The sequence below is a fragment of the Varroa jacobsoni genome, unplaced genomic scaffold (genome assembly GCF_002532875.2).
Source record: "Varroa jacobsoni isolate VJ856 unplaced genomic scaffold, vjacob_1.0 scaffold_1334, whole genome shotgun sequence".
NCBI lineage: Eukaryota > Metazoa > Arthropoda > Arachnida > Mesostigmata > Varroidae > Varroa > Varroa jacobsoni.
The window spans coordinates 66,292-90,247 of NW_019214236.1; the positions used below are offsets into that span (position 1 = coordinate 66,292).

At 41.0% G+C, this 23,956-nt stretch overlaps 2 protein-coding genes across 2 annotated transcripts in view; one reads left to right on the forward strand and one right to left on the reverse strand.

Moving 5' to 3' along the window:
• The window catches only part of Mesh1 (Metazoan SpoT homolog-1), an 8,121-nt gene extending 5,040 nt beyond the window's left edge, over positions 1-3,081 (forward strand). Inside the window, exon 4 of the mRNA XM_022848202.2 lies at positions 2,318-3,081. Within this exon, the coding sequence (XP_022703937.1) occupies positions 2,318-2,377 (60 nt within the window). The 3' untranslated portion in view covers positions 2,378-3,081. The remainder of the gene's footprint in view (positions 1-2,317) is intronic.
• The window catches only part of LOC111268941 (uncharacterized), a 34,229-nt gene extending 13,980 nt beyond the window's left edge, over positions 1-20,249 (reverse strand). Inside the window, exons 1-2 of the mRNA XM_022848191.1 lie at positions 20,184-20,249; positions 10,459-10,602 (exon numbers count right to left, since the gene is read on the reverse strand). Of these exons, the coding sequence (XP_022703926.1) occupies positions 10,459-10,602; positions 20,184-20,234 (195 nt within the window). The 5' untranslated portion in view covers positions 20,235-20,249. The remainder of the gene's footprint in view (positions 1-10,458; positions 10,603-20,183) is intronic.
• Between the last annotated feature and the right edge of the window lie 3,707 nt (positions 20,250-23,956).

The following is a 23,956-nucleotide window of genomic DNA, read 5'->3' on the forward strand; positions in this document are numbered from 1 at the left end:
AATAATAATTAAAAAATAAAAAAGGTACTTAGATTGTTTTAGGATATAAGTTCCACATTAGCGGTTATGCTTAGAGGATAATAAAACAATCCGCACGGATTAGTTTTGATCTTCTGAAATTTTGAGCTCTTTCATTTGAAGGTTAGGCTGAAACATCCGAGTCGGAAGAATCCAACGATGAACCGATCAAACACACTAAGGCTTTTAGCTAGTTCTGAGACAGATTATCCAGTAAGAAATTCACGCTCAGTTCCCTTGAAGAACCTGATAAAACATTTCCAATCACAGACATTAATGATGGAAAAGTAACAACTTGTATTAAAATGTTTCCGAATCATTAGCACCGGACGAGTTCCAAAATAGGTTTTTTAGATGGGTAACTTCTCGGCGAATTTTCTGTTTATGTCCAAGGATGTCTATCAAACCGCTATTTGTCTGTGTCACGGCTGTGACCATGTACTACATAATCAAGCTACATGGCTTTCAATAATAACAAACATTACCATAGCTATGTTTACTTAGTACCAATGCACTGTTATTTGTGATCTAGTTAAATGTTCATTTTTACCTTTACCAACTTCGAGAACATTGGCGAGGCTGTAATAAGTCAGGTGAAAAAAGCTCCTGACCATCTAATACGTGTTTCTTAAAGGCAGGCTTCAGATCTGGCAGAGCGATCTGATCGAACCCTTGTTTTATCTCTAAAGTTCCCAACTTGGTACGACAGCCAACGGGCCCGCACTGGGCAGGTCATTTACGTCCCCGTTATGTAACCGCAGCACAGTTTTAAAAAACGCTGGAAGTTTAGGTTTACATTGCATGCTGGTGTAAAAAGGCATTTTCATATAATAATGGAGTTTCAGAGAAGTAACACTTAAAAGAAAGGCTGCTTCGGATAACTTCCGTAGTACGATCGACTAAAATCTCAGCAGTAAAGCCATCATCATCATCATCATCATCATCATCATTGAATTTATCACTATAAGTCTGCGGATGCTGAAAATGGCATAATCATGAGCCAAGAGTCTAAATTACCAGGGTGTTGATACCAGTCGCAAGTTTACATACCTGAACCTATAAGAAAAACACTACTTTTGACCGTTTCTAGCATTTCGGAGCAAAACAGCATATATATATTTCCATAATATAACCATTATTAAGATCTGATTAGCTCTGGGCCTTTTATATCGGTGGGGCGCGAAACGTTCTTCGATAATCAGAGACTCATCTATAAGGTTAACTGTTGGCAAAAAGTGGTCATTTGCTAATATCTATGTGCCGTGCAAACAGATAGGCCTAGTTGCGGTAGAAATCATTGAAGCCGATAATAGTTTCAGTTTCCAATCTCAAACCAGCCAGTAGTAGACTGACGATACGTTTAACAAGATGACCCTGTCCTGTGATTACTCGTAATATAATTAAATATCCTATTTTAAATATGTACTATATTTCAAGACGTGTTTTAATAGACAGCGAATTGAATTTTGTACACAAATCCTGTACACATCCACCGTGTACACCGGTACATCTTCGGCGCAAATTACCTTTTAGCTTTATTCTATCTACTTTCATTCTAACCAGCTCGCAGCGTAAAATGTAGCGGTTGACACGTATCGTTGTCATTCAGTAGAAGGAACTCAAGTTGCGATAAACGCATTTTTGGAAAGGATTTAATGGAAAGGATATTTGGTGGAAAGCTGGCAACCGGTGGCTGATAGATGCCCGGAACCGAAATGGCCAATCCATCACCCGCTGTCTCACCTCAAAAAAGCCCACATTATTGTAGCACGATCGTTAGAACTGATCGGCAAACGTCCAGGTGACGCTGGTGTCCCTCTGGTTCACTGAACGTGGTGCCATTACGACAGACAGAATGATTCGCGTTGAAAGTTCACAATGATCGAAGTGTTCTCATAGTCTATATTGTTATCTGTAAGTCTGCAAGTTTGTGTTGTATCTATTTGGTCACATGTTAACATGTAGAAGTTAACATGTGGCGATACGTAAGAGCGAAGTTTTTGAATTCGGGTCGATTTAGATTTTACAACAAGCAGAGAGCTGTTTAAAAGTACTTGGTATGTGTGTGGGATTTTGTGAATCATTCCACTATTTATATCTACATATATATACAACGACAATTTCGGACAAAGTAATTTCGGGATCGACCTGGTCCCTGACTTTCCCGATCTGAATCCCTGGTCCCCGATGCACTTTGTGATGTAGCTTTCATAGGAAAACCGTCCCAGCATAGGCGTCAGATATTTCGTTTGAGCAATTTGGGTGCGAGAAACGTTCGTAATACTCGGTTTATTTTCAGCACGAGATAGCTCAGCGAATCATCTTCATCAAACAAAAAACAAGTAACATCTTCATCTGAAAGCGGCAGGCCACGGTCAACATCGGTATCGAATATCGTCCACCGCCAACTAAATCCCCCAAAAGTTGTATCCACAGAGAAATTAGTATGCACAGCTTCCCATAAGTGGAGGCAATCTTTGCAGCCTACACGTACAACTGTTTTCAACCTCATGCACTAGTCGTCTTCAAGCTGACGTTTAAAAACGGCTTAAAAAGGATGATTAGTTTGATTTTCGGAATCGATTAGATTTGCTCAATTACAATAAATCAGCATAAACAAGCACCTTTTTCTGCTGCACACTGCACGCTTATTAGTCAGCCGGAGATGACCTGTATCAATGTCCAAACCTCAATATTAGCGGACAGCTCTCAGGGAAAACAAGTCTTCAAACTGATACCGCTGAAACACAGTGATCTGTTCGATTTCTACGCTTGTAGCCTTTCTACAGATATCAAATATGCTCAATCACTGCGTACCCCAGATGAAATATACAGACCCAGAAGTACCGCTATGTGGGATCTTTGTCGAATTCAAACGTGTGACCTCGTTTCCTTTAACGCGACGAGATTCGTTGTATCTATGCTGTTAAAATGCCTGTCTTCACGATATGCACGTTGTTTATTTAACCGAAATTTAGTTTTAATTTAAATATTAATAAATATATTAAATAGATAAATAAAAAAAATACATTTAAACGCTCTTATTGTGTTAAGTTTAATTGATGTCAGAATACCTGTTCACTACAAAATACATTGGTATAAAATACTGCACGAAAGGTAGGGATATAAGTTTGAAGTCACTCTGTTTCTTCGCCTCGATCTGCCTGTCCGTTCTTATTTACATGGTGCAAACATAATCGGCCAACATAGGAAACCCTAGTCGTGCATTCGAAAAAACCGAACGCGTTTATAGTATGTTTGCTTCACTGTTTTCTCCAATCTACGGTTACCATAATGGATTTCGTCTTCTCCTCTGTCTAAATTGCTTAAAATATAAACGGACAGGTAAGCTGTAGGGGCTAGACGTAGGAAGCCAGTGCCGATACGCCAGAAGGGCAGCCTTCCCGTTTCCACAATAGTTTCCATTTGATGGTGTAGCTTATTTTCTGTATTGGATTTCTATTGGCATCTTGGTGTTTGCCGTTCAAGGTGAACAGGTGTTATTTGCGATGAAGAATATGAATGTCATAGAACGAAGAGTGATCACATGGCCATGCGTTCTGCAGTCCGAATATTTAACGGATGAATGCCTCGGTACTTAGCTCGAAGTGTACGAGACTGCCATCATCGGTATTGAATTGTCTTCCTTTTGAAGTATATCGTTTTTGTATAGCTTCGTTCGGTTATGCGACTCATGACGATTGTGTGCCGCTTGAAACGCGTCAGGTGTGCAGATATTGCGTATTCATAACGATAAAATGTACAGCTGCATCAAGTTCAATCACTGAGCATTTCTATACACAGGTAATAGAAGGGTCCTAACGCAACAAAAGGCCTTACGGCCAATCTAGCAGAAGATAAACCTACGAAATATTGTAATAAAACTGATGATTATGGAACAGTTGAGGTATTTATCCGTATGTAAATTGGTTCGGTCGCCTTTTATTTCAAAGGCGGTACACGCGACCGATACGAAGAATGGGGGCACATCATTTGGCGAAGCAAAAGGCATTAGTAGAGAATTAGAATAGGACGTGACCCGCCCAGATCAGCGACCTGATATCAATCATTACTTTGATAATGGAAGACAATAGTTAGGTAAATATCTGTAGTTCGTATATCTTAGCCAGCCAATCGTTATTATGTGCACACTCTGCTGCGCGTATTCACGCTATTACGCTTATAACCGATTATGGAACTCTCCATAGGATCCTACTGACTAAGGTTAAGTAAGGAGATATTAAGGCTAAGGAAAAATGTATGGAAGCTTTTTCAGACTGCTTCCTTATGGCAACAACGCAGATGTATTACATAATGGCTATTAAACGCTTCGAGAAACAACTCTGCTAATGGAAAAAATGCTATGGTATTATATGACCTTGATGAGGTTTTTGTTAACGCTGGTTATTTATACATAATAGCGCGCTCTTCGAAGGCCAACTATTAGATGTGTGATATTACAGGGTAAAAATTTACAACGTTACGTAAGTGTAACCTGCTCTTGTTGTTGTGTACAAATTAACTTCTTCTATATGCAGATCAAGTTTTAGTTCTAATGATCTCTGACCGCGTCCCATACGACTGCAAAAAACCTAGTCGCCGGCGCCACAGATCAAATTAGTTGCGATTCATCGAAGATCGCAGTAGTGCCAAAATATATATAAATATTAATCCGATAAGATTCGAACGATGGCACAGGAACTAACAGGCTTAACTGCCCTTAAATATAAAATAGTTCCTTTTGTCGATAGGGGTTCAAGCTAACATATATTACGTACTAACCTAGAGACGATCATCAGCCCATCATCTGCGCAACGGACGCACATCACATCACCTAAAGTGAGATAAAAAAAAAAACAAATAAAATAAACATATCAAGAGTTTTTTTTTTTTTTTTTTTTTAATACGACGCCTTCCTAGGTCGTTCACAGGCCTCTGTATTATAATACATGCACACAATAAGGATGACGGTTCCTGATTCGCAAAAACCATTAGTAAGGACGACTCGGTTTTAATAGAAGTTGGTTTCTTGCTAGCTGGCGGTTTGGCATTTAGATAAGCTCTTTGTTGGCCTTAATGACATCGAACCTCGTGTGTATCGATAATTTAAAAAGTTCGTCTGGGGTCTTTAAATCTATAATGACCCACCACCTGCAGTTCGTTTGAAAATTGCGCGATCTGCAAAAGAATAACAGATATAAAAAAATATCGCAGAAGACGTAGTGATACACTCAGCCATATAATGTTTCAATAACGAATAAATAGAAAAACATACAATTTTATTATTAACATACATGGCCCTCACTTATGGTGTTTAGCTTCTATTGGATTATAGTTGGCATAAATTATTACATGTAAAGTTAATCAAGTTAGTACAAAGTAAAACCGCTATAACTAAGACAAGAACATCTGACCAGCTAACAGTCCCGCGTGCAATCTAAATTCATTTGTTAAATATGCACTAGCCACTATGATAATGGGCCATGAGAACGCTAAGGTGATTATGTCAAGGCATGTAACCCACTAGACGGGGTATCGTACACTATCGCTACGTGCAACTATCCTATACATCGTTAGTAAGCTATCTATTTAACATTTAACACAGGAAACACCAGCGTATTTTTCTCTAGGAGTCGGACCGTGTGAGATCACTTAAAATACGAGCAGTCGTACTATGTTCCAAAACAATGTATAATACAGCCTGTTTGTCGCAATGACGTCCTTGAATCTGTCTGGGAAGCAGAGATCATACGCGTTCTGTCAGCTAACTTTTCTCGATTACGACTTGCTGTATTTCACCAGTCGCACGTTGGCCTGAGTGGTTTTATCCTAAACAAACTGTTTGGCCTATCTTCATATAGCTCGAGTCACGCACGAGCATGCTTGCACGTGTATGATGACGTCAGATATAAAATGGCGAAAATTATAAGTCGTTGGGTATGGAGGTTGATAGAATAATCTTACGAATAGAGCAAACGAAGACTATTTATTCGATACAGCATAGATGCTATGGGCAGCGCTTATTAAAAATGTCTGCTGTATCTAAGAATCAATTTATTGCTTGCGATATGTATATAACTGTAGGTAAGCAGTTTTCCGACGCTTTTTAACACAAAGTGAAATCCAAGCAAATCGAATGGTACGTTACGTGGGTTTTGGCAGCAGCCTAGAACGAGCGATATGCACACGTATTATTAGTTATTTGTAATCTGTTGTAGCAATTAGGCGTCAAGCCAACCTAGTTTTGTACCAATTGCAAAAGTAACAGGTATTGTATTGAACGACGCATCCATGCTACTAGCAGACCCCTGCAATTTCGACGGGGATCTATTTATCCTATTTATTATATTATATGTCCTATTTATCTATTTATTCTTTTGCGACAAACTTGGTAAAGGGTTCAAAGCTGTTCCTTTCGTTTATACATATTTCCCCTCTGGAGAACTTGTTTAACACTTGAACAGAGCGTAGCTGCTAATCTGTTACGGCAAAATTCAGTAGGTATGTAACATGAAATTAAAGTTGTTCAAGTTTGCTAATACGATTCTTTTTATTTTCTTTTTTTTTCCTTTATTTTCTGAGATTTTTTAACGTTTTTTTTTGCTTGCTTTCAGCGCTCCAGTATTGAAGATACCAACAGCTGACTTTAAAGCGGATTGCTGTCTTTTAGGACTCTCAATAAGTTTCTATCTACTTTTTTGTTAGGGGTCACTTGAGAGGTTAAAAAAACTGTCTGTATCTGTTTTCTGAAATAATTTCTCCTTAGCGCAATACGAGCAACAGAATTCTTCTTCTGCTCTAGTTTGATAGCAAAACTTATGTTTTGAGATGATCTCCTTTTCGCAATCGTGTTATTCCTATTCAAACGTAGTGCTAACGGATGTGATTTAATAACAAAAAAATCGAGGTAACATATATTAAGGGCAAGGGAAAAGGGTCGAGAACCTATAGGTTTTATATGGTCAATAGCCCTACAAGGATATCTTTGAGGTTCACTCTGTGATTCAGACATGTTCACGAAGGTATGGAAAGATGAAACTAAATCGAATATTTTAATTTAACCAACGAACACAATACGATCACTACCTAAAATCTATTATTTTCTAGATACCTTGATCGACATGACAAATTATTTATGCAGTCGAAATTATATTTGGGGTTACTAAGAGTACAATCACCATACGTTCTGGTGCGGCGTCACAGAAGCAAATAACACACGTGTTTAGCTTGCAAAGCGAACTGTTAAAATGGTGGAGCCTACTTTGACAGTAAATAATACTTGAAGTAATGATCTATCTTTTATCTATTATGTTGCACATATAGGCTCGTATAATGTTACGGCCTTTCAAGATTCGCTTGTGGACGATGATTGTCAATTTTACCTCGATACCAAACTTCTCGTGATATGCAGGAAGTACGATCATCGATATATTTACAACGTAACCAGGATCGGGGGAATTTTAGAAATAAAATCATTTTCTGTCGAAGGGTGTAAGCATTTATACCCAGTGGGCAGTGTCTAGTTGAAATTCACCGATCTACAGTACTGCCCCATCATGGCACACGTCGTAGTTTAATTATACTTGCAGCCTTGCCTGGAGGGACCAGGTAACCTTTAGGCCTATGACCAAGGTGTGATACGAGTTCTCCTTTTTGGCCTCCGTTTTCTAGACGATCAGTCGAAAAACGTACGCAAAGGCGATCGTACCTTAGACAGTTGGAAATCCATTTGACCGCTGATGCAAAACATCAACGATTCGACTGGCCAACGTACCACAACAGTTTGGAGGTTCGCCCTATTAGCTCCATGAATCACTTTTCGAAGATGTCTCATCTGGGTGTACGATACCACGCACGATGCCCTTCTTTACAGCAACGTAAGAAGAGTAAATTTTCATACAACGCGATATCCTACTTCACAGTAGGGGGACTAATACAAAACCTTGAGAACTTACAAAGTAAGAAAACCACCAATCCACATAGGTCTACAACGAGCGTCTCAAGATGCGCCATCGTTCTGGCGTAATTAATACGTAATTACCGGCTGGAACACTTTCAGTCCAGTGGGAAGATATTAGTAATTCTTAAGGCAAACGTCGAACCAACGGCGCTGACATCATAGCGGGGAATTACGGAAAAAAAGTGTTTACCGGTTGAACATCCACTTAGAGAGCGGACACGATATTCCAACGAAGTAGTAATATGGATACTGGAGAGAACGCTTCACAGAAACGGCCTGCATGACCCTGATGGCCGACGTCAAGAGAGAATTTGTCAAACTATGCAATCCGTTATACACCGTTTTAGAGCACCGTTTGACTAAACACTCAGAAACGTGGTTATGTTCATATTGGCCGAGGTGGGTATTTTTATGAGTGTACCCCACCTTTTATGCCGCGATTTTACAGGAAAACAGAGCCCAACCAAACCGGAAGCGACGAAGTTTAGAGAGAGAGGCAGGACAGCGGCCACTAGCACCTTGTGCCTTGTCAGGTCGCCTTTTGCCTATGTTAAACGCTTTTCATATCGCCAATGACAAAAAGTGCTATTGTTGGTAGACGCAGGAAGGCAACGTTGTTTGTCGTTCGATTTGGGCTTGTTCGACCTAAAACTAAACTCAATCATAACCTATGGGATACGCTTCATTTGGGAGAATCTTACTGTAGAAAAGATTACTAGGGCTAGACATAATAACTCAAAATTGACTCTTGTATCATTTGGTCGGCTTGCCACCGTACTCCGAAAGCCTACACCATCGCTTTGAATTCTCAGCAACGGAAACCTTGAAGGCGGGCCGTAAGAACAACGAGCATTAATTTGCAGAAACTAATGGAGGTTTCTTTGATTTGAAACAGATGTGATCCAACGAGTAGAAAGGGACCAGTCGGCAAAACACACGCCTTACCGTCTATCGGTTCCACTATATACTCTGCAAAAAATCAGGTTCGCTAGAACGCTAACGATACATGTAGGCATTCCAGATGGAAATTGTAATGGGGATCATACCGCTCATTACTGCTGGTGCCATCTTTGGGACATTTGGCAAATCGTTTGTTAATTTTTTTCTACTCAATAGGACTTGGATAACTTGTACGACATCAAGTGTTCTAAATACTCGCTCATTTATATTGCAGCACATGCGGATTAATACCATGTGTCGAAAGGTGCGTTAGGTTAGTATGGTCATTTTCCATCAGAACTGCTAAAACCTAGTTCAGATAATAATAATAAGTTGAGAATTTCTATCAGTTATCCAGTACCGTGTGTGATATCCATTTATCAACACTCAGTAGCAGAGAATGCGCAGCCTTTGCAGGCCCATATGATCAGGTGGTCGTTCTATCTGAACCGGAGTGCAAATTGGTGCCTTTTATTATTGACCTTCAATTAAACGCCATCCAAATGAAGTATGGCGGTTTTCATAATTCAACGTCCTAATCATTTCTTTATAGATTCCGTAATTGATATCTATATCATTTTTGACTGCAGTTTTCATATCTGACGCAGAGGGACGCCCTTAAGGCCAAAATGTACGTCGTACGGTTCAGGAATCGCCTAGCAAAAACTGTCCATACGCACATGACTGACAATGAGTCCTCAAACGTTGGACATGCCCTTCTACGAGGACGAAGTATTAGCCTTAATATAAAAAATTCCAAAACCGCGCCATTGAACGGCAATATAGCACCGCGTTTGTGGCATTGGTGCATGGGACTAGATGAATAGATTTAATTGTGTACAGTTAATAATCCATACATCAACATGCATCCAAGTGACCCGTGTGCACGCTCCATATAGACTACGGAGTCTCAGGATATAGCCGATAGCAGTAAAAATGTACAAAGACAATAACAATAATTGACGAATTCGATTGTGTCTCTTCTAATTGTAACCCATGTAGTTCTGTGGCCTAAATTGGCCAGAAAAGCCAAGAGGCAGAGAAGATGAACTGTATGAGATCGCAGTGGCTAATTTTTCATACACAAAACGTTCGAACATGTGTAAACATGAGTCACAAAAACTGTGAACGTCTAAATTAATGCCGTTCGAACATTCTTACACTTGAGTACAGAAAAAAACTTATGGTACGTAAGTTGAAAGTTTCATATTTGTATAAGTTGTTAATTATCACATGTTTAACAGAATATAATGATAGCTAAAGACTATAACATATCCAACAATCTTATAGTTCAACGAATTACAGTATCTTGGCATATTCTCTATGTTATAGGCGAAAGTGGATTTGATCATACTAATTTCAACGCACGGAATGGTCATTTTGCGGGCTAATTCGGATCTAACCTAAGCGTTAGTGGAAGTAATAATCGATAGGGGTCTAACGATGGCGTGTTTACTCTATTATAAATTCAGCTAGAAAAAAACGGTTTTTTACGACGAATACTCCAACTGCGTAAGTGTTGAGCTAGGTACACGACTTACCATTGGCTTTATGCTGGGAACTAAGTTACAGGCAGGCACACCAAGGTCATGAGCGTCGAGTCTTGTCAACAGGCACTTGCCAATTGAACTACGTGCGTCAAAGCTTCCGCAGACGACAAGTGCTGAATCCAGGGTGCACGTAGTCTGCAATCACGAGCCGATGCAATATATACATCGGATAATAGTACATATACCACTATGAGTATAGACTTACGACAAATTTTACATTCACATAGCGAAGTGGACAGAAGGCGTCCTTAGCAAGTCATTTGTTATACATCCTTTAGGAAAAGTGGCTATTTCGGCAGTATCAATTCGTTTGTCAGGGTCGCAGCAAAGCTCGTATTTGTGAAAGCTGCTTTGGTTCAACATGAAGTTTATCTCCGTTCAAAAAGTGGACTGTGGTCTCATTAGGTCTTGGTCATTGAATGACGTCGTCGGGTTCAGTCGATTTGGTGACGCAATTGCCATCTTCTAAGCCTTGTTTCGTTTATCGCGACGGTTTAAATTGAGGATCTTGTTGCATTCTATATAACAAGGGTTTCGTCATCGCCCCCAGTCGCAAGCAGGGTTCCATATAGGGAAAATGCGCATATCCGAGTTTAGTTTGAAAAGGGGCGCCGTAACGTTGCCAATTAGCTACCAGTCTACACTCCAAGATACAAAACGGGTAATGATTAAATGATAACGGTCTGTAAACAAAAACGTTTCCATTCAAACGGAACCGCATGTGCGCGACTTCAACACCGGTGCAGGACAGAAGAGGCGCTGGTGTCAAAAACCTAAGCATACAAAAAATCAAAGCTCCGTAATGGAATGCTAACCTCAATGTTCCTTCAACGTAGGCTTGCAGTTCGGAACAAAGCGTATTGCCGTTAGCACATACGTATGATCGACTAATGTTTTTCGGCCCACTCGCCAATCCCTTACTGGAATTCGAGAAGATATATGGTCTTGTCAGGCAAAATCACGGGCCCATGGAGTCTGCTGTCGAAATCACAGCCGGTTATGCTGGCGATGTAATTTTCTAGGTTAGGAAAGTGGCAAGAGCTATACCACAGTCGGTATCACATCGGACTTTATTGTGTGTGTGTGTGAAAAAGGTGCCCCGTTCCTTAAAACTTTAACCCGCACAAAATTGCGGCATACCTAGGTTAGCTAGTCGTTGCTTTGACATCCGAGTAGAATTGGACGCTTAGAATCCTGCGTTGGCCTCACACAAACACGTTCTTCTTTCATGACGTAATAAACGCTGCACGCTGCGTATATTATTATGCAATGCATAATCGAAACATTATTTTGTATGTTTAACTTAAATCTCGTATTATATCGTAGCTGCGAACCGAAACGTAGCTTTCTTTTCTCCCTGGAGCGCCTCACAACTTCCGTATCTGGAGTTTTTTCAAACTCTGTTACTACGGAACTTGTGAGGTGTGCTTGTTCCAGGCCAGCTTCAATAGTGTAACCTTGGCAAGGGTTATTCGAATCTCGGATCTAAGAAATAGAAAGTCGTATGCTTCGGCGCTCGTAATCAATTCATAGTTCGGGTTACCGACGGCTTAACACTGCGTCATTGAAGTTACGTGGCCCCCCCCCCTTGCCCGCCGGTCTTGCAGCCAGCCGCTAACGGCTTCCTCAGAGATTGTTAGTGCCATTACTCTTGGCGCTGTGAAATGGATTGTATAAATCCTTTGCTGCTAACTTCACTGATCTTCTGTCAATGAACAAGATTTGCTTGGGTAGCTTCGACGACGTAATACACCGTATTATAATTTTCGCCCAGTAGCAATTTAGAAATGTGTTTGTGTTCTTAAGATGCTTGGTCGCACAGTTATACATAAAAAAAAAAACAACTAACAGATATTCTGTAGGGTGTCACTCTGGTCCGATAGCAGATGCTAAATACAAACAATTGCCAGCTTGCTACGAAGACAAACCTCTACTTTCTCGTAGAAACCGCATCGTTAACAGCGGGAACCATCACTAACATAAATGTTAACGAAAATAAGATAAGCGGTAGCGCAAAGTGCTTAGACGCGAATCAGTTAACGAGTCCAACAACGTCCAGTTACAAGGCGAAGTTTTAATCTACTAACATAAAAGAAAATGAATTTTTTTATTTGGGTTCTACGAGAAATACGAGCTTATTTCGAATAATTTAATCATCTGAAGCCTTCAGCCTCCCTTTTCTACCGGCATGCGACATTGAGTCCTGCCCACAAGGGTGGCAGGCGGAAATTCTTTGAAAGATTGTAATGAGCGCGTTGTTTAGTTCCTATAAGATGAAAGCAACTATAACTAGCTAGCTCAGCCAAACCCTACATCTCCTCGATATTTTCTGCTCGATTTAAGCACCTTACATTTTCCAAGTTTAGGCAATAAAACTTAAAGCGCCGTTTCTAGCGATCCCTGGGGCTATCCAAGAGGGCATTTAAGAGTTGACTTTAGCAATCGCATTGTACCATGGTACGTGTTCTCAATCGAAAAGTTGATATTGTTTTGTTGGTTGTCTAGGAAAGCATTTCGAAGCCCGATTTACAACTAAATGTTCCAAATTATGTACCCTTATATAGCCTTTGAGTGAAAATGGTAGCCGAGGACGGCTATTAGCATTTACTTCGTCCAAAAAAAAGCAAGGACTCTAATGCGGTGCGGAATATTTTCACGTGAAAATTCGTTATTGGCAGTGAGCCTGCCAATCAGGGTTACGTACTATCGAAAGCTAGACCATCCACTATAATTCGATGCTCCACCAATGAGTTACTGGTAAGGAAAGGCTATACCTAAATTTGTCCACTAGGCGACTGACGGTCCGTGATGTTTCCTAACCATGCCGAATCCAATAGACAAATAAAAAGGTCGAATTGTTTTTTGGTTGGCCGCTGAATCACCGGAACGCATTAAGTCATTGTGCCGCTTAGCTAGTCACGAGCCTCCCCGGTCAGACATTTTTTTGGCCTGATGTTTTTCCATTCGATTAGGCCATGCTCGTTGCATGGTTCATCTCAATTGTAAGCGACAACTGCCTGTTTTAATGATACTATTAAAAATAAGTAGATGCATCTGATTATCGCTTACACAAAGAGTTTCGATCATACGTTCTACTTACACTGTTTATTTACTGTCTATTACCTATCGCGTCGCTGAATAGACAAAAAAAATATCCATATGGCCACACCGGTTCGTATGCCCGATGACTCGTCAACAACTGTAACCGTACCCCCCTCTACCTACGAATCAACATTAGACCAATTGAATCAGTTACTAGCATTGCCACGTGTGTATTGTTATCGGACTATGATACGCTCAATACCATTCGGCATTTGAATCTTTAAATCGTATAGCTATAGCTACCTGTGCGCACGTGGCGTAAACCGGTCGTAGTGATCAGGCGATAGGCAAATGCTCTCTTCTTACCCGAGACCTATCTACACGAGTGCTATCTTTATCGCAACGAACGCTTTCGCGATAGGCTAAAAGATTCGTTCTGTTCGAGAGAAGCAAAGTTCTACTTTTTACAGAGAGAGCATATTCGTACGCATCGGGGCCTCATATCCATTCGTGTTATGTATTGAACATTTAGTAGCGTTTAAAATAAGACGAGACGAAAATAAATACAGCGATTAGAATGTGCGTAATTTACAAGGATTTCTTTTTTTCGGGATATGATTTTTATTCAGTTCCCATAGCTGAGCGGTACCCAGCGCCATGTGGACAATCCCCATCGTTTGATTGCCCCACTATTGGTCGCTTCGATTCCCCGAAACGTTTTCGGATTAACATTTGTCCGTGACTCATATACTACACAACCTAAACATTCGTGGATCTGTCTGTAATGGAGCACAGCTCATGAGTTTGGCTCTGCTGAGACAATGCGTAAACTGAAAACTTACGGCATTTCAAATTCTCATTAAGAAAAAGTTATATTATATAGTTAATAGCGTAGCAAACTTATTTCCATAGAAACGTACGGAGTTTGCCGTCCAAACAACGTACGGTTTTCGTAGCAACTTTTCAGATGGAGCCAATTCCTATTCGAATCGGAAGCCGTCGTCCTTAAACAATGCCCTACACTTCTGGTGAATGCGAAAATTTCGGTATAGTGTCTTTTTTTTGCCCATATACAATAGCGATTGGGATCTGCAATCTCTGTCTCTGCTTAAAACGACATAATATAACCCTATATCCCATAATATTTTAACGCAAACTACCTGTTTACTGTGTAGGGGAAAATCGTAATCGGCGGATATCTTTGTAGGTTTAGGATTTTCTAGGTAGCTATATTGCCATGTACATGCAATTGGTATTTACTCATCTTACTTAAAATACATTGATTGATTAATTAATTGATTTGTATGAAAACACAACTAGGAGGTTCTTACGCAGATGGGGAGTCACCGTCGATATGGTTGCCATAATATATGATCTTGCAATTGGAATCTTATTTGTGAGATATGACATTATGTAGTCATCTAGCGGTACGTTAGGCTCAGTCCTATAAAAATATTTGAGCTAGCGTTCTACACCCAATACAATAGGCGACTTGTAAGTTTTATCAATGGTAGCAAAATTATTTACACTATATATAGCTGTGCACTCATAATATGTACACTATACGAGTGCAATATGCTTATTTCTACGTTGAATGTCATGACGGATAACTCCTTCACAACCTAATTTCAGTACGAGCGCCGGGGGGTAAACTCGAGAGCAGACACGTCGAGAGAGCCTCCATTTCAGCTTAATGAAATGGCGCTATCAGAGCAACCCGTCCGAGGCGAATTAGCGGACCCAGCAGCGACCTACACTGCGAACGAATTACTCCAATGAAAAGGGGTCACGATAAGATAAATATGTCTAACGTATCAACAGTAAACTATTCGCCGGCATGACCAGGAACTATTTCGGGCATCGAATAGCTTTACCTCATGTTGATCGTTAACCTTCGTCAATGACATTGCCTATGGGGTCGGCGAGATTGTGCTTTCTCTCAATTAAACGTCACTAGCGTTGCACGTTTTAAACAAAACGCGCAATATGTTTACATTGCGATTCTACCTTGACTCATAGATCGCAAACGACAAAAAAAGCGTCATGTAATTGTTGCTTGACGTGAACTTGTTTTTTTTTTCGCTCCATACCCAATCTCCGACCGATTGGTCAGATCTTTTTCCCTGGAATTAACCCATCCCTTTATCCTCTGTCTGTGTTCGCATGCTTTTTTAAGCTACATATAGTAAATAGACCCCGCCGGCATCGCAAACACAAACCGTTAGTGGCATTGCTCTTACTGGCTGATTCTTTCACGTAACGTCTACCAACTAACGATAGTGATAGCAGGTTCGTCCACGAAGTAAACGATAAACGCCGTCCAACCGTTTTGGTATGGCAGTTTCAAGACATCAAACTGAGCCAGTGGCAGACCTACGCATTCCTACTTTGCATACGGGAAGTATCGTTTACGTGAGACGTTCACACACAGCCTAAGTCAACGCCCCTGGCTTCCTCTGCCAAAGCTTGTCCCTCTTGCCCCATCATCACACTGGTCGCCTGGCATTAACAATAACGGAATCCTTTAGGAATAGGCGGTATCGTCACAAATAGAGACCGAGAAAGGATTGCGAATCCTTCGTTAATTTCACGCAAGCGTCAAGCAATGTGTTGGGTTTTAGGACATAGGAACCCAATAGACTTGTTTAGGGGTATGACCTCGCTCCGCGTAAGCGTACGCATTCACGCATCCCACCCACAAAGGCACGCTGAATCTATCACACGGCCGGGAAGGCGAAGACATTCGCAAATAGAGTCAAAGCTACCATGATGCGACTACAGCATAGAAAATGTTTCGGGATGAATCTTCTCGCAAAAAATAATATATTAAGTGCCCATTCTATTTCGGCAAAGCTTATCAAATGACACTCGATCAGATAGGCGTCCAATCACCGTTTCAACAAAACTAGCAGGGACCTGATCGTGCGTATGCATAATCAAAACACGTTCTCCAATCGTCACGGTGCAAATAAGGGGGCCTCCTAACCTGCAAAAGATGATCTGGTAGACAAATCTATCGCTAAGATTGAGCTCGTCAATTTGCGTCTCCCTACGTATCCCCGCTGGACGCTCGTGCCCAATATGTATGATCAAATCAGTACAATACTATACGAAATCATCCTACATGTATAATTTGACCATTTTCGAGGCTCGACCACTCGTAAAGCTGCTTAATATTTGCATATAATTTTAACCCGATCTTTTTGATTCAACGGTAAAAGAAATGATAGCGCTTCCCATCGCTAACAACAAGTTGTTAGTTCCTTGTTTATACACGTACGTACATGTATGTATGCACATACACTAAACGCCCCATGCGAAAGCAGGCTATCTCTAAGCCATCGATGCAACGTAGCGGTGATCTTAGGTCAATAAATTTTACTCAACACTTATGAAAGTCTACAGGTTTATGTATCTAAGTATGTTCTTCATGTGCTCAGCCATTGTCGTTGTAGCGGCGATTCCTATAATAATCATGCTGTTGTTGATTTCCCGGCCCGTTGTTACTGAGTTTGTCGTATGTCAGCTGTTTTCTCTCACTGTTTGTCACGACCAGCATGTTATTCTCGGAGCCGTAGGTTGCCCCGTTGCCCATGCCACCGACTGATAATTAGACTGCTGTTTTCGAAACGCACTCACACCTATACGCTTTCATCGACGGCGCGTTAAACCTTCAGCACTGACATTTTACCACAAATGAATGCGAAGAACGTTTTTATCCAATTTCACGATTAAACTTGCTGACCACTTTGGAAGATGCTCGTTGTTGCTACTGTCCGAAGTCGACGGGGTTTTTAATTGTTTCTTTCGTTTTGTTTATAGCTCGACTTCTACCTGTTCCGAATGACCAAGCCTCAATTTCCAAGGGAACATAAACCACGCACTTATTTCTGCATGACGACTGAAAGGAAACAGCTTCAACAAGCTACAAGCAAGGGCCCCTTTTTCAATTAGAGATTTTTCGACTATACAAGACGGACATTAAGAGGAATACTAGAGTGTCTGCCGATTAGGCATCTACCTTATGCTTTTCCGCCTTACTTCTGTGCGTTGATCCGACGGGTTCAGGTTAGCCGTCAAAATGACTAGTATTTAATTGTATTGTGTTTCGTTAAATTGGACCTGCCAGCTGGTGAGTAGGGACCGGTGACGGCTTTGCCGGTGGCAAATACTTTTAGTGACCTTCAACGATCCGAAAAACATTACTCCTTACATTTGCTAAAAAGGCTTTCAACTGGACAAAAACAGAGCAAGCAAATGGACGCGGAGAAGACGCATGATTCACAAGACAAAGATGGCGGGAAGCGGTACGAAAGGGTGACTGCCGCAAATGAGATGGTCCGTCGTCGTTTCGCGCAAGCGCGTCTAAAGTCTAACTGATGGTGAAGATAGAGGATTGCTTTAAGTGTTCGTTAAAAGCAGCGGGACAAGGTAAGGCGCTCATGACAGAGCGAATAGCACGGATTAGTCAGTCAACGACCATTCGTTCATCTGGCGGAAATGCGTCACGTGCAGCAGATCTCGAAGATTGAAGTATTAATTGAATAATATCAATGTCAAGATCATGGTATCACTAAAAGGTACCATTCGCAAGAGCAACACTACGCTGTTTATGTATACGTGTGTAAGTCGGTAGATTCACAATGGACTGAAAACATAGGTCCTACGTGTTTCAGAGCGCTGAGAAAAATTCAATTCAATGAACAAATAATAAGGAAAAAAGTCTCACGGGCAGAAACGTCTTATATAAGGAAACAAAAAATATATTAGGCATTTTATGGATGGAGCCTATTTTAGAATAGAGTAAATTAGGTAAACATTGAACACAAATATGGAAGATACCGAAATTTATAGTTGTCTAGATTATGCTATCACATATTGACAACCTTAGACACTCGTACAAGCTTATACAAAAATGTAAGATAAACTTAGAGAGACGCCTATTGAATACGTATAATACAGGAACTAACTAAGGTAGGTCTGAGAACAAGTGACAGTTAGCCTTCTTAGTAAAACCTAATTGACTTGTACACGCACAGATTTATGTAGATATAGACAAAATTGTATATTTATCTAGCTGCTAACGACACATGTGCTTTGAATTGAAGTTTAGCCTATTGGCATTAATTGTCGTTTTTTATTCACGATGAGTAACACAAAGGAGGATATCCTACAATGACTTTCATACAACAGAGCCTATTGAACTTAGCTAACTTTGACAGCTTATCAAGGCGATAGAAAATTAGACAGATGAAAAAAAAAAGTTGATATTATAAAATGCTTTTAAGTGTGTTGGCCATTTTATCTCCGACTCGACTTCAAGACTTATGTTGATACATATCACCTTGATCTCTCAATGTGCCACCTTTACAACGAGCTTTCCTGTGAGACCTACCGTAGAGAATCGACCTGACGAACGCCAGTCCAATGTAGGACAGCTGAACGTTCTCGGAGCATCTAGTAGAGATGTATGGCTCAACTATAACGAGTGGAAAAGACAAAACTCCAATACCATGGAGGTGCCCGGCCTTTCTTGGAAAATCTCCAACTGAATTAGGTGCAATTGCGCACCATATCCTTGTCCGCGCTGTGCACATCTGTAGAATCCATACCCATACAAGTAGTATACAAGTTCAAAAACAATACAATTTGCACGCAACAAGCCATATAGCACGGGAATACTGTCTGCGTTAAGTGTTTTCGTAATCATTATTTGTCGGTGCATTTTTTTACAGTGCGAAATTTCTTCTGAGAAGAAATACAATAAACGCCCATAGCAGCGTGCGAGTAGCACTCAGCAGATCATACAACAGGAAAAAAAACCAATTAACGGAGATATATAGAGTCAATATTGTAAAGATGGATAAATGAGAGCTTCTTCTCGAAGGGGGAGTAAAGTCAGCCTAGCTACATGCGTTTATTGTACCGGCCTTCAAATCAGAGCACGAGCCCCCGCTGTCGTGTAAGTGGTGTTCCATTGTTTCTCCTATGACCGAAGCAGTATCAGTGCGGTGAGGATATAGTTTCGTGCTATACCCTAATGTTCGTGTTAGGAAAGTCTGTTCTCGCGGACAGAACAGCAGTGAAAGCAATGAACCCTGTTAGAAAACAGCGAGCTGCCGTAAGGCTCTCTTTGGCAGAGGATAAGGGTGTCGGTCAAATTTGCCTTCTGTTAAACTTAAGAACCAATCGATAATATCTAAGTAATTTAACCCTGTTGATTAGGCGTGTGATTCCCAGTGAGCCGTATTCTTTGCCATTTACTCCGATGAGCGAAAGCAAGCACAGATAGACTGATGCAATCATGAACTATACCTATAAATTCAACCAAGAGGTTACTACCTGCACTATCCACGAGAACGAAACTTTCAAACTCCATATCTCTCTTAACGGGTAAAGCAGAGGATTTTTCAAGTCTCTAAGTCTAGTGCTGTAATTATTGTTTGTAATTATACATTGTTATTATTATTAACATAATATTGCTGGCGAGACCATTAACCAATTTCAGAGAAAAAAAAAATCAATCAGCATCAAGTCTGTTCTGTTTCAATCCGCGTGAAATAACCCACGAGATATCTATGCAACTGTGACTAACTTCTACACACGAAAACTTCGTTTCGTCAGTATAACATATCTACTTGATCACTGATTAACCATCAGCTTATCACACTTACCTTATATATCAACACTTCTTCCCATGGACGGTTGAAATGAATCAGTAACATCCCTATACGGGTCAAAGAGATCCCCACTGACGTCACCTATAATATTATAGGGACTAACGCCGATAGGGGAACAACCGACTGTTGTCGCTGATGCTGCAGTTTATACATTCGTATGTTGGATAACCGAATCATTGACTTCTCAAAGCATAGATCCACCGGTATCCAATTTCTGAGCTCGGTGTCCAAAACAATACCACGCGTTTTCTGACGTAGCGGAAAACGTCACGGCAGAACATAGGGTAAAATTGTCTTTTTGGTACAAATCACAAAAAAAAATCTACTTGACTACAAAAACGAAGTACCAAAATCACAACAGGATTCACTTGCTCCACTGACGTACAGGACGACCGAAATATGCCACTATAACATCGTCCCGCTACAAGCATGATCACCTAGACAAAACACGAAATGGCTTCTTATAGTAACAACTGTAGAACGGTGCAATTATTCGAAATAAGGAGTAGAGGAACCGAACTTTAGAAAGCCGAAACCTTGCTAGGTTTTCTCTATTTTCGATTTACTACACTAGTTTTATTTCGATCACTTGTAGTTCCGTACGTTGACAACGTAACGAAGAAAGCCTTTTCTTTGTAATATCTCCGCAAGGTTATTTTAAAAAGCCTTGCTTTCAAACTTGCTAGATTTTAAATATCTAGAACTCACCCTAGCCGGCATAACCTCTGCAACTGTTGGTGGTCCATCTGAACCGATCTGAAACAGATACAACTATGAATTTGGTTTATGGACCTATAATAAGTAGCTGTTAAGGCCATTCGGCGGTACCAGGTCTGAGTAAGGTGCTTGAATAACAATATGTGACATTTGGAACTGTTCAGGCTTCATGCAGCATATAATTTCTCGATAGTATTAATAATTAGCGTAAATTATGAAGGCAGGCAATGGTCCGCGATTTACCTGTCGTAGTTGCTTCGATTACAAGTAGCCCGTGGGCAAGGCAAGGAAGTCGCACTCCTCATATCTTCGTAAGTAGATCCCGCGACTCAACCAATTTTAACCCAACAGAACTCCTCTCCACTGCTGAGTAAAGACAATAATATCCAACCTTAGCATACATAAGGGTATTAGTTAAACGAATCTAAAATAATAGAAAGTTTACCATTTATTTCTTAATGTAATAATCACAAACACATTGTCGTTTCTTTGTTAACAATTCAATTAACTTCAGCATATATTTTTATTTACTAATACATTCAACTTGTCAGATGCAAAAGCCTCATCAACGTTCGCTCTGCTTCGACAACATAGCTTCTTCATAACAACAACCTTACCAAAGCGGTCCACAGGTCGTTGGATCAACCGCAGAACTCGCTCACGACCATTTATTCGACTCGTGGACCTTAAAACGAATTACATGGCGGTGAACGTGCAGCACGCCGAGAAAGACATAGATCCATCTAATGATGTGGTACTTAGCAATGAATTTAGTAAGGAGCTTGGTTGTTAGCATCAACATCACTGCTACATGACTCGTAGTGTGCTTCGAAGCTGCATACATATGGCCAACATCAAAGGACGTAACGCTGATTGATAACATGCACCAGTGAAGCCTGTTATCCAAGCTGTTGTTGTATCGAAAATCAGTTGCAAAGGCGGAAGCGGCCGGCGTTTATAGTCCTTTTTACCACGTGGCCTAAGCTGATGTTGCAGAATAAAGGCGGATTCTTGTTCTCATCATAGATATCGTCTTTGTCCTCTGCAAGGGTCAGAGATTGCGTCACCAAAGATGGTCTCTTTCAGCCAACTTTGCTATGCCGATACGTTACACTTGGCCTAGACGGGGAGCTTCTGCTGACTCACTCGGAAAAATGCCTACCAAAGCAACAAGTCTATGGACAAAAGAAGGCAAAGGCGCCAGTGTGCTTGTTCGTAGGAGAAGCGCAGCAGTAGCCGAGCAGTTCAGACCAAGTGAGATCTCGCCCATCCGTCAAGCTCCCGTACCAATACTTACCGGAGCTGGCTAAATAAGGGTTCAGACATTTAAGGCGTGAAAGGCTTCACGAAGACTAGTAGACACTGCTGCACCGGCAAAGGTTTTGTATAAGCATATGACAGTTCGCCAAGGGTCAACCAGCGAACGAACAGAGGCGTGATTCAAGCTCAAAAGGTAACAGCAGGTTTTCGGAAGACCTTGTACCGATTCGCCCGAGATAGAACTTTTCGTTCGGCCATCTATTGGCTCCAACCGAAACAAAAAGGGCTCTATATCTATGTACATCAAGACAGAGACCTGCACAGATATAGGCACGCACATAGACGCATGCAATTTTCCAACAAAAGGTGCAGCAATAAGAGTTAGATCCTTAGACGTGCAATAACAATCTTTTCTCATACCTTGACGGCGCGTTGATAAAGGCCGTAAGAACCAAAAAAAAAGAAGAGATTTTACTTTTGAGCATTGCTTGACTCAAGTTAGAAATAGTAAAATAAATTAATTTTTAATTAAAAAAATGTTTATGAAATACGCAACCAGCGAAGCAGCAGAACTCGATAGCACTAACTCCATAGGTAAGAAATTGTTTGTTACCTTACTCCTTGCATTCACAGTCTTAATGAAATATATGTAATAAAGCTGGGCACAAACGACGGTTACAAGACGGTTAGGTGGATAATTATGACGGACATGCAACCTTTCCTGTCCCTTAGGGCATCCCTTACGAAGTAACGATCTCTTTCCCAGCAGATCCATTATTGTCGCCGCCAGCGTCACGATCATCACGTGTTACACACGGTGATGCCCACCATTATCTCCCAGCATAAATCGAATCATTCCCAATAAGATGTAGTATAGCAACGGTAAATCATTCACACGAATCGGTCAAGATAATTTTTTGTCATCATCGTAAGGTTTAACACAGAGACGAAGGAGAGAGAGAGAGATAAAGATAGAAATAGCATGATAAAAGGAAAGTTATAATCGGAACGCCGACAGCTTATAGCAGGTTGGACCTACTGTACCGCCTCTTTCCCTTCGCCGCCCCCGACTTTCTATAAGACCTCCGCTATTTGCCTACTTGTCCCCGCGTTATCCATGGTAAGCAGCGTTTGTTTTTCTAGTAAACACACAACGTGAATCGGGTTGGTCGGCTGTACAAAGCGATACCCCTGTTGTTCTCGGTTCTCGCTTTTTCCCCACCCCCTAAAACTCTCTCGTCTGACACACATCTCCGTTCGTAGAAAACGGCAACGAGAAGTCAACCCACGCACGAATTACGGAATTACCTACGCGTACGTATGGTATAATCAGGCATCAGACGTTAGTTGTCATAGGTGTTATAGGCTTCGATTCACTCGAAGTTAGGCTTTCTCATGCTGACAACAGGTTTTGGCTGCTTGTTGTTACAGCTGCCGGATTCGTCGTATTTGGAGATACTTACGTCAAGCAGAAGTTAATCCCCATTCTTGTGTGCATTCTACGGAATCTCGGACTTTAGAGACTGAGCCCTTCGAAGCACCATCTAGTATAGGCCCATGCTTGAGCTCAAATCCAAGGCTTATCGCTTCACAGTTATGTCTTTTCCCTAAGATTCAAATAGCTACATCTACAGGGAATTTTTCTCCGTTCGGTAACAAAGGAAAGCAGGAGACGTAATTACGGAGATCCAGTGGCGAATTTCTCAACATCCTTGAGCTCACTCTGTTGCTGTAACTTGTTAGGGAATTTGTAGCCGGTGGGAACTGTGCATGACAATTCGGACGACAAT